We start from the raw sequence: 18,307 nt of genomic DNA on the forward strand, positions 1-18,307 counted from the left end.
CGTCAGCGCACAATCTCCCTGTACTGTCACCAATGGCGGCAGGCCACACGGCCGCCATGGGGCCCCCGTCTGTCATCGAAAGTTCAACTGTATAGGCATCCTGAATGCCAATAGAGTTGAAAGCAATGATAAACAAGGAAGTAACCTCCATCATTCTTCTTTGGCATCTGACATCTCAGCACAGTGGGTGCGATGATGTCACTACATGGCACCCGCTGTGCTGAGATCTGCAGTGCTTCAGAATGGAGTACACAGGGAATGAGGAGGAGAGGTGAGTATTGTATTATTTTTTAAAAAAATCAACGTGAACATTGTGGTGGTCATAATACTGTATGGAAGACAACGGGGAGTGCATTATATTGTATGGAGGACTATGAGAAGTGCATTATACTATATAGAGGACTTTGGGGAGTGCGTTATATTGTATGGAGGATTATAGGGAATGCATTATACTGTATGGAGGACTATGGGGAGTGCTGTCAGGACTCTGAACATTTTTTATTACCTTTTTGTGCATTACTGCGCTTTTCCAAGATGGCGTCTTTGGTCTCATGTGCACTGTGTCTTCCTGCTATAAAACTCCACCCCAGCCTTCAGTCTGTGCTAGAGTATTCTGCCTTGCATCCAGCTCTTGACCTCTGGTGACTCCCTGGCTATATACCTGCTCCTGTGAACCTGTGTGGTGATCCTGCTACTCTGCTCTGAGTTCCTGCTGCATACACCAGTTCCAGTAATCCTCCTTCATCTGCTGCTCGTGTTTACTTCCATCTGCATTTGCTGGACATGTAAGCTGTATCAGCTCTGCAAGAACCTGAGACTATTACCCAGACCTCCCTGGTTGAGCTAAGTTATTATTTGAACTGCCTTATAAGCATATCTATCTGTGTTTTGGACTAAGCAAGGACTTATTCGTGTCAAGTATCCTCAAGAATAATTGTGCTTCATAGACTTTCTGCATGATTGCATTTTCCTCTGAAGTTTCCTATTGACTGCTGAGCTGCATTTGATATTTGCACCAAGTGTTGTGGACTTGAGTTTCTCTCTGCACCTGTTTGAATCACCATGTGATAGTATAGACTTTACCACTTATAAAACTGTGTCCTGTAGTTGTCTTGTTCCACGCAAAGAGTCTCCTGAGTTATCCCCTATAATTATTACAGGATACTCTAGCCTAAAAAAAAAAAGGAGACTGCTGGAACAATGACTGCAGAAAGCAGACTACAGCAGGTGTTTTCTATAATTAGATCACTGCAGAAAGATGTGGAAGGTCTGCAAAAGAAGATTGGAAGCTTTGAACACAATCAACAAGTGTTTGGACAGACTTTGCAGGACTTAAGCACCCGCATGGCAGCCCAGGAAAACAAACTTGCTGGCATAGAGTCCCAGTATGGACGGGCATTTCAGGACATAAGCACGCAAATAGCTGCAAAAGCAACTTTTCCCTCTGGGCAACCGCCACCAGCTAGCCCACCTAAGTTGCCCCCATTCAGATTTAATGGTGATCGCGACAAATTTCGTGGCTTTGTAAATCAATGTATGCTATATTTTGATGTGCATGCTGACCGCTTTCTTAATAATAGATCCAAAGTATTGTGTGTAATAATGCTGCTGACCGCACGAGTGCTCGCCTGGGCGAATCCGATGATTGAGTCTCGTGACCCACGGTTAAATAACTTGGATGATTTCTTGGCCGCTATGGCATTAATGTTTGATGATCCTAATCACCGTGCAACCACTGAATCTGCTTTATTGTCTTTACGCCAGGCAAAACGTTCTGTTATTGAGTATGCTACTGAATTCATGAGATTAGCGGTAGATACCAATTGGGACAGTTATGCACAATTGCCTAATTTTAAAAGGGGTCTGTCTAGTATTGTAAAAGATGAACTAGCTCGCTCTGAGTCACCACAAGAGCTAGAGACATTTATACAGCATTGTGTGCGCATTGACATTCGCCTTACTGAGCGTAGGCAGGAGAAGTTTGCTGCATATAATCGTATTTCTAACTTTTCCCTTCCTTCCAAAGAGCCTGCAGGTAAAACATCTCGGGAGGTGGAGGAGGTGCCCATGCAAATTGATTCCGTTCAGAGGCGCAAGATCAATGAGTGCCGGGAGCATCACCTTCGTGAAAGTCTATGTTTCTACTGCGGCCAGTCTGACCACTTCTTGATCAATTGTCCTAAGTGTCTTAGATGGCCTAACAAGGTGCAAGCAGCAGTAGGGGAGTATGACAACTGTGATGATGAATCTGACATCTCTGAATGTAGCCTGCCTTTAAACGCTGTATTCCATTCACTTTCTATGACTTCACCCCAAGGAGCTTAAGGAAAAGAACTCTCACTGTTCTCCCCCTATTAAGATCCTGTGTTCAGGACATTGGATTTCCAGTGCAGCTATGATTGACTCTGGTGCAGGTGGCAATTTCATGGATATCGCATTTGCCAAGGAACATGGTATTGAAATTCAGCAAAGAGCCTCTCCAATTACCATGGAAACAGTGGATGGGTCACCTTTAATCTCTGGGCCTGTGGATCAGGAGACCGTACCCCTTGAAATTTTGTTGGAGCCTAATCATCAGGAGCAACTTTCTTTCTTGCTAATTTCTTCTCCTCATTTTCCTCTGATTTTAGGCATTCCTTGGTTGCGTTCTCAGAACCCAATTATCAACTGGGAGACCAAGGAGATTATCTTTCCATCAAGGAGCAACTCAGCGTTAACAGAAGCTGTCCCTGAGTCCACGGCTACGGAACCACATGTACAGGTATTTTCTTTACCTCCAGCATATAAAGAGTTCTCTGACATCTGTGACAAGAAGAATGCAGATCAGCTTCCTCCACACAGGCATTATGACTGTCCCATTGAGTTGCTTCCTGGGGCAGTTATTCCTTTTGGTAACATATACCCTTTGGCGGCACCTGAGCTTCAAGCCTTAAAGGAGTATATTGATGAAAATCTGGCCAAAGGCTTCATACATCCTTCTTCCTCACCAGCAGAGGCACCTATCTTTTTTGTAAAGAAGAAGGATGGGACCCTGAGACCCTGTGTTGACTATCGGGAACTCAATAAGGTAACCGTACGAAACCGTTACCCTTTGCCTCTGATTCCCGAATTACTGGAAAGAGTCTGCCATGCTAAGGTGTTCTCTAAACTGGATCTTCGTGGAGCTTATAATTTGGTGCGTATTCGTCCAGGGGATGAGTGGAAGACAGCATTCAGATGCCAGTATGGACACTTTGAATCTCTTGTGATGCCCTTCGGGCTTTGTAACGCCCCTGCAACGTTTCAACACCTTGCTAATGACATTTTCAGAGATTTGTTGGACCAGTTTGTAGTGATCTATTTGGACGATATACTAATCTTTTCTGACTCTCTACAGGAACATGAAGAACATGTCAAAACTGTTTTAAGACGTCTGAAAGAGAACCATCTGTATATTAAGCCGGAGAAATGCGAGTTCCATCGTTCTGAGATACAGTCCTTAGGTTATATCATCTGTCCCCAGGGGCTGAACATAGAATCTGGTAAGATTCAGGCTATCCTTGACTGGCCGGTACCCAAGAACGTTAAGGAGGTCCAACGTTTTATTGGTCTTGCAAATTTCTACAGACGCTTCATTCGAAATTTTTCTGATATTGTCCGTCCCATTACTTCCTTGACAAAGAAGGAAAAGCCCTTTAAGTGGTCATCACAGGCTCAAGAAGCTTTTGATCGGCTTAAGATCTGTTTCATTTCAGCACCGCTGTTGATACACCCAGATCCAACACTTTCTTTCATTGTGGAGGTGGACGCTTCTGATAATGCTTTGGGGGCTATTCTCTCCCAAAGAACTGGAGAGAAGGGTCTGCTACATCCTTGTGCTTTCTTTTCCCGTAGACTAACCTCAGCAGAGAAGAATTACGACGTGGGAGACAAGGAATTGCTGGCTATTATTGCGGCTTTCAAAGAATGGAGGCATCATCTGCAAGGAGCTGCACAACAGATCATAGTGCTAACTGACCATCGAAATTTAGAGTTCCTTAGATCCGCTAGATGTCTTTCTCCTTGTCAGGCTCGTTGGAACTTATTTTTAAATCAATTTAACTTTGTTATCTCGTACCGTCCAGGTTCTCGTAATGGGAAGGCTGATGCTTTATCCTGAATCCATGCTGTGGATTCCGTACCTGGAGCCCCGTCCAAGACCATTCTATCTGATGCCAATTTCATCAGAGTTATCCACGATCAGGACTTGTGGAAGGTGTGCAGGGAGGCCTATGATGGTGATGTATTTCTGACCAACCCACCTGTGGATATTAATCTTGTCTTTAAGGGTGGCATGTGGTTCAGAGATCGACGTTTCTACGTCCCTGAGGTCGTCCGTCTGCAGATCCTCAAGTTGGTACATGACTCCAAGTTGGCTGGTCACAGGGGGGTACAGAAGACACAAGAGTTCCTGAGCCAATTCTTCTGGTGGCCAACTTGCCTGAAGGATACCAAGGACTATGTTCTCTCTTGCGAGGTATGTGCTCGTTACAAGACTCCTCATGTGGCACCTACAGGTCTTCTACAACCATTACCTGTTCCGTCCCGCCCTTGGGGGTCTATATCAATGGACTTTATTGTGGAGCTGCCTACATCGGGGGCATGAGTACAATCATGGTGGTAGTTGATCGCCTGACTAAAGCTGCTCATTTTGTTCGGTGCACCGGCCTCCCCTCAGCTAAAGATACAGTGAACTTGGTTATAAAGAATGTCATTCGGTTGCATGGGGTTCCGGATGAGATCATCTCTGACCGTGGAGTGCAGTTCACTTCAAGATTCTGGAAAGGGTTTTGCTCTGCACTCAATATTAATGTCTGTCTCTCTCCCGCTTACCATCCCCAGACAAATGGTCAGACTGAGCGTACCAACCAGACACTGGAACAATATCTAAGATGCTATGTCAGCCATCTCCAGAATGATTGGTAGGAGTTGCTGCCGTTAGCCGAATTTTTATATAGCAATTCTCAGAGCACCTCCACTAAAATTACACCTTTCTTTGCCAATCTGGGTTATCATCTGTGTATCTTACCTAGGTCTCCAATTACTTCTCCGGTTCCAGCAGTGGAGGAAAGGCTGACTGTGATGAGGCAAAATCTGGAGGTTCTGAAGGAATCCCTGACCACAGCTCAAGAACGTTATAAGAGATCGGCTGATAGATTCTGTAAACCTGCACCCATGTTCAAGGTAGGAGATTCCGTGTGGTTAGCAACTAAGAATCTGAAGTTAAACGTTCCTTCACAAAAACTTGGACAGAAATTCATTGGCGTTTTCAAGATCAACGGTATTGTGAGCTCTGTGGCCTGCCGGCTGAAGCTGCCTAGGACTAAGAAGGTACACCCAGTTTTTCATGTATCTTTACTAAAGCCTGTATCTCCTAATACCTTCCAGGGACGTGTTGTGCCACCTCCACAGCCTGTGGTGATTGATGGTCAAGAACAATTTGTGGTGGAGGAAATTGTTGATTCCAGGATTCGCAGGAATCGGCTCCAATATCTGATAAGATGGCAGGGATATCCCCCTGAGGAAGACTCTTGGGAACCTGTGGAAAACATCAATGCCCAACAGAAGATTTCTCGTTTTCATCAGAGATTCCCTGAGAAACCAGGTCCAGGATCGTCCTGAGGCCGCTTCTAAGGAGGGAGTAATGTCAGGACTCTGAACATTTTTTATTACCTTTTTGTGCATTACTGTCCTTTTCCAAGATGGCGTCTTTGGTCTCATGTGCACTGTGTCTTCCTGCTATAAAACTCCACCCCAGCCTTCAGTCTGTGCTAGAGTATTCTGCCTTGCATCCAGCTCCTGGCCTCTGGTGACTCCCTGGCTATATACCTGCTCCTGTGAACCTGTGTGGTGATCCTGCTACTCTGCTCTGAGTTCCTGCTGCATACACCAGTTCCAGTAATCCTCCTTCATCTGCTGCTCGTGTTTACTTCCATCTGCATTTGCTGGACATGTAAGCTGTATCTGCTCTGCAAGAACCTGAGACTATTACCCAGACCTCCCTGGTTGAGCTAAGTTATTATTTGAACTGCCTTATAAGCATATCTATCTGTGTTTTGGGCTAAGCAAGGACTTATTCGTGTCAAGTATCCTCAAGAATAATTGTGCTTCATAGACTTTCTGCATGATTGCATTTTCCTCTGAAGTTTCCTATAGACCGCTGACCTGCATTTGATATTTGCACCAAGTGTTGTGGACTTGAGTTTCTCTCTGCACCTGTTTGAATCACCGTGTGATAATATAGACTTTACCACTTATAAAACTGTGTCCTATAGTTGTCTTGTTCCACGCAAAGAGTCTCCTGAGTTATCCCCTATAATTATTACAAGTGCATTATACTATATGGAGGCCTATGGGGTGCATTATACTATATGGAAGACTATGAGGAGTGCATTATACTATATGTAGGATTATGGGGTGCATTATACTATATGGATGACTATGAGGAGTGCAGTATACTATACGGAGGACTATAGGGAATTCAGTATACAATATGGAGGATTACGGTAAGTGCATTATACTATATGGAAGGCTATATGGGGGCTATTGTAATATTTGGAAGGCTATGTTAAAGACTTTACACTGTATGCAAGCAATTATATAGTGTGAAGGGTTTTTTTTGGTTCATCACACTGTGTGGAGGATTGTGTTGGTGCAATTATACAGTGTAGAGAGGTGTAGGGCCATCATACTGCACGTAGGCCCATTATACTGCATGGAGGGCTGTGGGTGGGTCACAGATGAGAGATCATACTGTGTTGGGGTCACCATACTTTTCTGGGTCGAGTTGAGGGATGGGGTACAGTAAGGTCAAAATACTGTGTATGTGGAGGGTACTGTGGAGGAATTTATATCTTACAGTATTTGCTGGGCACGTGTGTTGACGTCATATTTTATGAGTGCAATGATAGGTGAATCTATGGCTCTAGTAGGAAGAAAATTGCTTTGTAAAGGCTGCAAAATTGTGAGATATAATCTTCTATGAACCAGCTAAATATATATTTTTTTCTTTTTGGGGGTCGCCTAGTTAGAACTTCTACTATGGGGCCCTTTGCTTTCTATGTACGCTCCTGACTGCTGCTTTCCATTTTGTAGACTGCAGACAACTTTGGTCCTGTGGACTAAATAATTGCAGGTCCAGAGCGGAGCGATGTGAGTCCCGGCGCAACATCAATGCATTCGTCTGCCTGGGATCTACCGCTGTCTGCTGCTGGACTTGCTGGGATAAGGTGAGTATATGATAGATATAGTAGTGGTAGATATAGTATATCTTGACCTGAGCAAAGCATTTGATAAAGTATCTCATACTATCCATACTGAAAACATTATCAAGCATGGGATTGACAAGGCTACGGTTAGGTGGATTCATAACTGGCTCAGTGATCGTACTCAAAGAGTGGTAATAAATGGTTGCACATCCAATTGGAAGAGAGTTTTAAGTGGGGTGCCACAAGGTTCTGTAGTGGCCCCACTGTTGTTCAACATTTTCATAAGTGCTTAAGATAAGGGAACAGAAGGTAAACTAGGACGGATGTTTAACCCTAGAGAAGACAGAGAAAGTATTCTAAAGGATCTAGATAAGCTTGAACAATGGGCAGCGTCTAATAGAATGGTATTTAACAGGGAAAAATGTAAGATTCTACATCTGGCCAAGAAAAATTAAATTTACATCTAAAGAATGAAAGGAATAGAACTAAGCAACAGCACGTTGAAAAACACTTGGGTATACTAATATATCACAGACTTCACATGAGTCAACAGTGTGATGCAACAGCAGCAAAAAGGGCAAACACAGTTCTAGGATGTATTAAGAGATGCATAGAGTCTAGATCACATGAAGTAATTATCCCCCTCTACTCCTCCTTGGTCAGACCTCATCTGGAATACTGTGCCCAGTTCTGGGTGCCACACTTAAAAAAAAAACATTGAAAAACTGGAGCAAGTTCAGAGAATAGCTACCAGGATGGTGAGCGGACTGCAAAGTATGTCCTACAAGGAACTATTCAAGGATCTGGGATTGTTTAGCTTGCAAAAAAGAAGGCTAAGAGGAGACTTAATAGCTGTCTACAAATATCTGAAGGTATGTAACAGTGTAAAGGGATCATCATTATTCTCATTTGCACATGGAAACACAAGACGCAATGGAATAAAACTGAAAGGGAGAAGATACAGATTAGATATTAGAAAAAACTTTTTGACAGTTAGGGTGATCAATGAGTGGAACAGGTTGCTACGAGAGGTAGTGAGTTCTCCTTCAATGAAAGTCTTCAAGCAGAGGCTGGACAGACTTCTGTATGAGATGGTTTAGTGAATCCTGCATTAAACATGGGGTTGGACACGATGACCCTGGAGGTCCCTTCCAACTCTAACATTCTATGATTGTGATTAAAATAAATACATTAGTCTAGTCTTTTCCACTCACTGTCTTATGGTATGAACCATAATAAAGGCATGTACAGTATTTTGTAAAATAATAATAAACATCGTTAACTTTTCTTTTTCTTTCAGATTCAATATTGGAGGTCCCACCAACTCCATCCCTGCACTTTGCTCCTATTTCTTTGATGAGAAAACCCCTGTTCTGTTAGATAAAGTCTATAGTCGAACTGCAAATGTCATTTCTGATTTGTGGACCCTGTCTAAAATTGCAGGTAAGAAGAGACTAAAGCAACATGGTCCCCTGGGCAATACCTCCTGTTGGTGCTCACCTTCCCATAACAGGAGTGTAAGGCTGTGTGCACGCGATGTAGATTTAGTGCTGATCCGCAGCGTTTTTTTCCGTGCAGAAACGCTGCAGATCTGCACTGTGATTTACAGTACAATGTAAATCAATCTAAAAAAAAAAAAGCTGTGCACATGGTGCGGAAAAATCAGTGCGGAATTGTTGCGGATTTCAAAGAAGAGCATGTCACTTCTTTTGTGCAGATCTGCAGCGTTTCTGCACCCCCCAATGTTAAAAATCCGCAGTGGCAAAAACTGCAGAAAATCCGCACAACATCCACAGCAATTCCACATAAAACCGCACAAAATCTGTATAAAAACCACGGCAAAAACGCGGCTGCGGATTCTGCCAGGAACTGTGGATTTTGTGCAGAAAATTCTGCACTTCTTTTCTTATGTGTGCACATAGCCTAAAGGGTAGCCATGGTTTTAATTTTTATTTCATAAACCAATAGTATGCTCGAAAAGAAGAAATTTTGTAACATAACTTATACTAAAAATCTGCTTCTTTCTCCTCCATGACTGTTCATTCATTCTCAATTCTGATATAATGTTTTCATTGAAGCAGATTTTCCCATTACTGAGACAGGAGATGGCAGCTGCTCTTGATGAGATTCTATGTAGATAGAAGAGGGAGGAGGTCTGCCTCTAGCTTCTCCTCGACCCTTAGGCCGGCGTCACACTCGGCGTAAGACAATACGGTCCGTATTTTACGGCCGTAATACGGCCGAAATACGGTGAAATGTTCCCAAAATAGTGATCCGTAGGCAGGGTGTGTCAGCGTATTTTGCGCATGGCATCCTCCGTATGTAATCCGTATGGCATCCGTACTGCGAGATTTTCGCGCAGGCTTGCAAAACCGACATCTAATGGATTTATGTGCTCAAATGTTCATTAAAACATATATACAGTATATATATATATATATATATGTCATTGAGACACATATATATATATATTCTGTATTTAGATTTCATTCAGCGCGATATCTGTGAACAGCCGGTAATTCAATTACCGGCTTTTCATTTCTCCTGCACAAACCCGACATGATATGAGACATGATTACATATAGTAAACCATCTCATATCCCCTTTTTTTTTGCATATTCCACACTACTAATGTTAGTAGTGTGTATGTGCAAAATTTCAGCGCTGTAGCTGCTAAAATAAAGGGTTAAATGGCGGAAAAAATTGGCGTGGGCTCCCGCACAATTTTCTCCGCCAGAGCGGTAAAGCCAGTGACTGAGGGCAGATATTAATAGCCAGGAGAGGGTCCATGGTTATTGGCCCCCCGTGGCTAAAAACATCTGCCCCCAGCCACCCCAGAAAAGGCACATCTGGAAGATGTGCCTATTCTGGCACTTGGCCACTCTCTTCCCACTCCCTGTAGCGGTGGGATATGGGGTAATGAAGGGTTAATGCCACCTTGCTATTGGAAGGTGACATTAAGCCAGATTAATAATGGAGAGGCGTCAATTATGACACCTATCCATTATTAATCCAATTGTTGGAAAGGGTTAAAAAACACACACACACATGATTAAAAAGGATTTTAATGAAATAAACACAGCGGTTGTTGTAATAATTTATTGTTCTCTCAAATCCATTTGCAGTCCCTCGCTTGGCAACATAATAAACGCACAAGATACATACCTTCTGATGTACTGTCAGGTCCAACGATGTAATCCATCTGAAGGGGTTAACTAATATTACAAGCAGGAGCCCTGCTATAATGCAGCTGTGCTCCGTGCTTGTAATTCCCCTGCGAATGAATGAAATGTAGGTCATTGACCTACATTTCATTCAGTCGCGGTGAGGCGCCCTCTGGTGGATGTTCTCATGAACTGCAGCCTGGGAACTTTTTCCCACGCTCCAGGTCATATGAGGACATCCACCAGGGGGCGCATCACCGCAAATGAATGAAATGTAGGTCAATGACCTACATTTCATTCATTCGCAGGGGAATTACAAGCACGGAGCACAGCTGCATTATAGCAGGGCTCCTGCTTGTAATATTAGTTAACCCCTTCAGATGGATTACATCGTTGGACCTGACAGTACATCAGAAGGTATGTATCTTGTGCGTTTATTATGTTGCCAAGCGAGGGACTGCAAATGGATTTGAGAGAACAATAAATTATTACAACAACCGCTGTGTTTATTTCATTAAAATCCTTTTTAATCATGTGTGTGTGTGTTTTTTAACCCTTTCCAACAATTGGATTAATAATGGATAGGTGTCATAATTGACGCCTCTCCATTATTAATCTGGCTTAATGTCACCTTCCAATAGCAAGGTGGCATTAACCCTTCATTACCCCATATCCCACCGCTACAGGGAGTGGGAAGAGAGTGGCCAAGTGCCAGAATAGGCACATCTTCCAGATGTGCCTTTTCTGGGGTGGCTGGGGGCAGATGTTTGTAGCCACGGGGGGGCCAATAACCATGGACCCTCTCCTGGCTATTAATATCTGCCCTCAGTCACTGGCTTTACCGCTCTGGCGGAGAAAATTGCGCGGGAGCCCACGCCAATTTTTTCCGCCATTTAACCCTTTATTTTAGCAGCTACAGCGCTGAAATTTTGCACATACACACTACTAACATTAGTAGTGTGGGATATGCAAAAAAAAGGGGGATATGAGATGGTTTACTGTATGTAAACCATGTCTCATATCCTGTCGGGTTTGTGCAGGAGAAATGAAAAGCCGGCAATTGAATTACCGACTTTTCACTAACAGCGCTGCGTATTTCTCGCAAGTCACACTGCTGGTCCGTGTGGAATCCGTATTTTTCTCGCCCCCATAGACTTTCATTGGCGATTTTTTTGCGCAGTACGCTGACAAACGCAGCATGCTGCGATTTTGTACGGCCGTAGAAAGCCGTATAATACTGAACCGTAATATACGGCTAATAGGAGCAGCCCCATTGAGAATAATTGTGCCGTATGTTATGCGAGTTTTACGGACGTAGTTTCTGCGCTCTTACGTCCGTAAAACTCGCCAGTGTGACGCCGGCCTTAGGGTGTGTGTCCACGTTCAGGATGGCCGGCGGTATCGTCGGAGCGGCGAAGCCGCTCGGCGCTAAGCCCCGCCCCCTTTCTGGGATGCGATGATGCCGGATCTGTTAACTTTACCCATCCGGGATCATCGCACCCCTCGCATAGGGCCCTGTGCGTCGCCGCAAGGAACACGGACATGCTGCGATCTGAAAAGACGCGCAGCATGTCTGGAGTCGCAGGGCCGCCGCGTGCGTGTTGCCACGCATAGTGGACACGGGATTTCAAAAAATCCCCTCCACTATGCTGGAACATCTGGACGCTGCGTGTTTGACGCTGCGGCCCCACGCAGCGTCAAACACGCAGCGTTAACTGACCGTGGACACATACCCTAAAGGTATGTGTCCACGTTCAGGATTGCATCAGGATTTGGTCAGGATTTTCCATCAGTATTTGTAAGCCAAAACCAGGAGTGGAACAATTAGAGGAAAAGTATAATAGAAACACGTCACCACTTCTGCATTTATCACCCACTCCTGGTTTTGGCTTACAAATACTGATGAAAAATCCTGACCAAATCCTGATGCAATCCTGAACGTGGACACATACCCTTAGGGTATGTGTCCACGGTCAGTAAACGCTGCTTTTTTGACGCTGCGCAGAGCTGCAGCGTCAAACACGCAGCGTCCAGATGTTCCAGCATAGTGGAGGGGTTTTTTTGAAATCCCGTGTCCACTATGCGTGGAAACCCGCACGCGGCGGGCCTGCGACTCCGGACATGCTGCGCGTCTTTTCAGATCGCAGCATGTCCGTTCACCTTGCGGGGACGCTGCGTCCCCGCAAGGCATAACACAGGGCCCTGTGGGAGGGGTGCGATGATCCCGGATGTGTACAGTTAACACATCCGGCATCATCGCGTCCCAGAAGGGGGCGGGGCTTAGCCGCTCCGGCGATACCGCCGGCCATCCTGAACGTGGACACGCAGCCTTAGGGTATGTGTCCATGGTCAGGTTTGCTTCAGGCTTTGGTCAGGATTTTATGCAGGTAAAATTCTGACCAAAAATGCACCTGAGGTCACTGGCAGGTCACCTGCGGTGTTCCTGCGTGTTTTGCTCATTGTAGCAACATGCTGCGTTTTGAAAAAACGCCCCGCATGTGCGTTTTCGCGGCAAAAACGCATGCGTTTTTTAACGCATAGTGGAGTCGGGATTTCAATAAATCCCCTCCACTATGCTGTAACATCTGGACGCTGTGTTTTTGACGCTGCGGCTCAGCGCTGCGTCAAAAACGCAGATTTTCCTGAACGTGGACACATACCCTTACACTCTTCCCTTTACATAGAAACTGATCAGTAGCAGCTCTCATCTCCTATCTCAGTAGTGTAAAATCTGTTTTCACATATTGTACCTGTGAATTGACAATTTTGAGAATTAAAGTACAGTCCTGGCAGAGAAAGAAGCAGATTTCTATTATTATGTTGCTTATTTTCTTGTGCACTCTTGATTTATGAAGTAAAAATTGAAACAACAGTTACTCTTTAAACTGCATTTTTAATGCAACAGGTTCCCTTAAAATAAGTGTGACCAAACACTGCAAAAATAATATGCTGTTTAATGTGAAAGCAGCAGTGCCAATCGATACCCATTTAGACCTGAACTGGGACTGAAATTCACTCCTGGCATTAGAAATGACACAGGCCTGTGCTGCTACCAAACACCCACTTCCCCAGATGGGGGTCTCAATGACAAATATTACCCTGCTTGAAGTTGGAGAAAATCAATGTTTTCAGCAAGACCAATATTGCCAATAGTACCACTATATATAATACCACCACATAGTGACAGAATAATGCCACCGGGGACGGCTTAAGGGGCAGGCAAGCTAGGCATTTGCCTCGGGACCCCACTCCTCCAGTGGCCCCCAGCCAGTGGCATGCAGCTAAATAGCGGCACACTACGCTGCCGCTATGGGGCCCGTGAATCAGGGGAATCCAGCTCTGGCCCCCTGCATCGTGCATTCAACTGTATCAGCATTGTAGATGCTGATACAGAAGAGGGCAGTGATAGAGGAGAGCATGTCAGGTGACGCTCCCTCTTCCATCATTCCTCCTCAGTGGGTGCGATAACGCCACTTCAGTGCACGCCACGCTGTGTCGGGCAGTGAAACTGCTGAGTAGACACTCTACAGAGACTGGAGCGGATTGAAGTACAGGACTGGACCATAGAGCCATTCTTGGAAACAAAGGAAACTCCCATAGCACTGTGCAGGGTTGTGGTGAAGGCAGAGGAAATAACTGAAGCAGAATCCAGTGAGTTTATGAAAGGAAAGAGAGAATGTGTGTGAAGATATTCCATGCATTAAGATAAACATCCATGAAATTTTGTGCCCACCATCCACTGTACATATCCCTCCCTACGGTGATGTTCAGTAAAAGACAGTTCATTTTTGAAAGGTGGTCTCTCTCACTAAACTCTACAACATCTGGTCCTGGCCAGCTGAAGTCACTGGCATCATGAAACCTGTGAGGGTGTAGTGCCCCCTTAGACAAAGCCCACACACCCAGACAGGACTCCCCATGTTCATGTAGCGTGGCGGTAGATGAATACCTCGCCCACAGATACTGCCCTGCGTCACGTTGTACCTGTACACACCTGTACTCTATTACCATCAATAATGCAATATTAGAGTCTCATAATAACATCACCAGACCATAACCAAATATTTCCAGTATATACTGTACATCAGGGTGTAACTAGAGTCCGGTAGGCCCCGAAGCAAAATTTGGATCTAGGCTCCCTCATGCAAGCTTTTAAAATATGTGGGCCCTTGTAGTTACCGTGTTTTATTGTATATCCTATAAAGACCTACATATTTGACCTCCATGTACTGATGTCTCACATCCTGGGGCCCTTCCTGTAATAAAGTCCTCCATCCTGGGCCCCTTCCTGTAATAATATCAGCCATCATGACCTCATTCTGTAATAATGTTCCCCATCCTGGGCCTCTTCCTGGTATAATGTTCCCCATCCTGGGCCTCTTCATGGTATAATGTTCACTATCCTGGGCCTCTTCCTGGTATAATATTCACCATCCTGGCCCTGTTCTGTAATAATTTCCCTTATCCTGGGACTCTTCCTGTAATAATGTCCTTCATCCTGCACCTCATCCTGATATAATGTCCCCCATCCTGAGCACTTTCTTGGTATGATGGTCCCCATCTTGGGCCCCTTTCTGGTATAATGTCCTCCATCCTGAGTTCCTTCTTGGTATACCGTTCCCCATTCTGGGACACTTCTGGTATATTGTTACACATCCTGGGCCCCTTCTTGGTATCATTTCCACCATCCTTGGACCTTCCAATACTAACGTCTGCCATTCTGCTGCTTATCTGCATTACTGCTGTAGACAACAAAAAAATTAAGATACTTAGTATACAAATTGGCCAATTTGTGTGAGCCCAACAGCCTGCGACAAGGTGTACCCCTTTGTTGTTACCCTAAACTTTACATGATATCTCTCCCGGGGTAAAAGCCTGCAATTATATGGGCAGGTAGGATCAAGAATTTTAAATAGCTCTAGTCTTCATTCGAGGTACACCAACATCTCAGCATTGCATTCATTTGGTTGTAGAACCAAAGTATTTGATACTCAATGTTATTGAGATATTTTGAAAATGTTGTTTCCATTTTTTCATCATTTGCATATCATTAACATGTCTATCCAACCATTAACTTTAGTATATGGGTTGAGTAATCCTAGTCTATAGCAAAATGTTAACAAGGTTGGAAGGTCAGAACCGAGGAAAAAGAGGATTGATAACAGCAACTTCCATAGCCTCACAGTGCCAAGTTTCTCCTCTTCTTTCTTCTTGAATGTTTTCCATATCACTAGGCACACCAGACCAACACTCCGCATCCCACAGTGCAAAAGGAGAGAGCGGACAAAATGAGGGATGCTAGGGGGAGACACAACAAATAAATGCTATGTAATCAAATTGTGACAAATCCTTGCATAATATTTTTGCACCTTGTGGTGATATTTTGTAGGCAGTTTATGACTGTATTTTGAGCAATAAAAATGGCAAGCATGTACTGGGCTTTGTACAGATGACCTCTCTAAGATCTCTCTCTCTCTATGATCTCTAAGTCTTGGAAAGATTTAATCTTCTGTTTTGGTATTTGTGCAGGTGTTCCATACGGTTCTGCGAAACCCCTCATAATTCTGACCAGCTCTGTAACGGAGGGGGCAGCGGAGGAGTTTGTGTACATAATGAAACGACTGAGAAGGGCATATATCATTGGAGAAAAAACAAGTGGAGGCTGCCACCCTCCGCAGACCTATCATGTGGATGATACCCACCTATACCTTACTATACCTACATTGCGATCAGCCATGAGTGAGCCCAAAGATTCTTGGGAAGGGAAGGGGGTCTTACCTGACTTGGAGGTCCCCTCTGAAACAGCTCTGCAGCAAGCAAAGCAGATCCTGGCTTCTCGGTTATAAGACATTAGGTGACATATTACTATTTTATGTGTGGGTTTAGGAAGAATATTTTTATGGGCATTAGAACCGAAAAAATAATATATAATCTACTCTAATTTTTATATACTTTCCATATGTGTAAGTAGCATGTGTGGCATGTTGTATCTACAAACTAGGATCCTTTAGACTACACACTCTAGTACTATATGCAGAAATCAAGCCCAACAGTTCTATGTGCTCTGAATGTAATGTATACGTTAGCTGTTATAATAATAATTGATGTATGTATTAATCTGTCCTGTGTAATAAACACTTGCCCATTGTAGTTGTTTTGTGACTGTAAAGTGAATGTTCACCTTTTAACACTTTCATCAATAGGAGGTAATTCATTGTTAGATTCAGTATATCTTTATATTGATCAGAGTATTCTTCTCCATATCCCCTGCAAAGTACAACATTAAAATTCTGCTGTTGCCACTAGAGGGCGCACACTGCATGCTCTTTTTACTTTGAAGTCAATAAGGTAATAGTAATCAATTAGGATCTAACCTTCTTCAAATGGCTGTGGTGGCGGCGCCCGGCGCGCAGAGGCCCTGAGTGATGGCTGTGGTGTGCCTGTGTTAGGTGGCGATTTCGAGGTATGATGGACAAATTTGATAAACGATTCTTTCAGCTGTGGCAGGAACAAGAACTAAAAGAGCCACCTTGTCAGAATGCAGCATTAGTGCTGCTCAAGATGGCTCTTTTAGTTACAAACGCCTGGGGGGGTGACAGGTTCCCTTTAAACTTATACAGATTTTTATGATTGTAATTAGTTAGTAGGTTACTTACATAAAATTTTAATGATTTGGTTTTCCAATGTTTCCATTAAAAGTGTTAACTGTCCAGAAAAAAATAAAAGATCAACTTGGCAACCCTGGCTTTGGGCATAGAAGTTATATATCATTCGGCTTTATGTCGGTGTAGGGGATTTGGAACCCTGTACCAGAATGAAAGGTATATTATATTGACTTTTGATTCCATTTATATTGGTAAAAGATGGTTTTTAAGGGTGCTCAATTGCTTTACATTGTTCACAAGTCTTTTTCTGCAGAAACATTTTTCAAATAAAATATTGTTTCAAATATATACCTGTATTTTTTATATATTTATACTAATTACTTTTCATCACCTATCACCAGTAATAGATGCAGAGGCTTATCTGGGGGGGCAGGTGGGGCATCTGCCCCGAGCGCAGCTGGCAGTGATGCTGCCGTCCTGCCGTATGATGAGGGGGTCCGAGGTGTCAATCTAGTGGCTACTTTTTTGCATTTTGGGGCCCCTGGACTGGACCGGGAGTTGGTTGTTCTCTAAGCTGGTTGTCAAACGGACAGCCGGCTCAGAGAAGCTGCAGTCCAACGGCTCCCAGTGATAAATTGTACTCACGTCTGTGAGGCGCAAGTACAATTGAAGCCCTGGCCACCGGGTCAGGGCAACATCAGCAAAGTGATCAGGTCATGTGATCATGCTGCTATGTCACTCCCAGCGCTGCAGAAGCGTGAGCGACATTGGTGGTAAGTGCTTCAGTGGAGCTGATTTAGGATGGGGTTTGTCTTTATCCCGTCCTGGTCAGACAGGGGTTAATTCTATCTGCCTCTCTCTGGATTGAGGGCAGCTATTTAGATGCCATATGACCAAGGTCTGGTGCCGGTGATAGTTTCCGGTCCCTCGGCCTGAGCAGCTGACTCTGTTAGTAATCGTGTTTCTCTGTAGGCGTGTGTCATGCGGGTACTGGGTAGACTACAGCTGATTACCCGGGCCCCTGCGATATCCCTCAGACTAGGGAAAACCCTGTCTGTCCCTCTCACAGAATTTACACTGATGGTGTGCTTGTCTGGGCTGCCAGGCCTGACCCTGACTCCTGTTTCAGTCCTATGCTGAAACCTCCACCCGCCACCCAGTGATAAGACCACACACCAACCCCTACAGAAAGCACAGACAGGGAAAACTAAAAACGCACCACGCCGCAGACACACAGGAAAATACTATAATGTGCACAGGGCAAAACAAATACAAATATAGGAAGGAGAAATATGACAAAGGATAATACACC

General features: G+C 44.3%; 1 protein-coding gene across 1 annotated transcript in view; it reads left to right on the forward strand.

The window, feature by feature from the left end:
* Positions 1 to 17,302, forward strand: part of RBP3 (retinol binding protein 3) — a 55,018-nt gene extending 37,716 nt beyond the window's left edge. The window contains exons 3-4 of the mRNA XM_077251143.1: positions 8,527 to 8,669; positions 15,920 to 17,302. Coding sequence (XP_077107258.1) covers positions 8,527 to 8,669; positions 15,920 to 16,236 — 460 coding nt within the window. The 3' untranslated portion in view covers positions 16,237 to 17,302. The remainder of the gene's footprint in view (positions 1 to 8,526; positions 8,670 to 15,919) is intronic.
* Positions 17,303 to 18,307: the final 1,005 nt, after the last annotated feature.

The sequence above is a fragment of the Ranitomeya variabilis genome, chromosome 4 (assembly GCF_051348905.1).
Source record: "Ranitomeya variabilis isolate aRanVar5 chromosome 4, aRanVar5.hap1, whole genome shotgun sequence".
Taxonomy (NCBI): Eukaryota; Metazoa; Chordata; class Amphibia; order Anura; family Dendrobatidae; genus Ranitomeya; species Ranitomeya variabilis.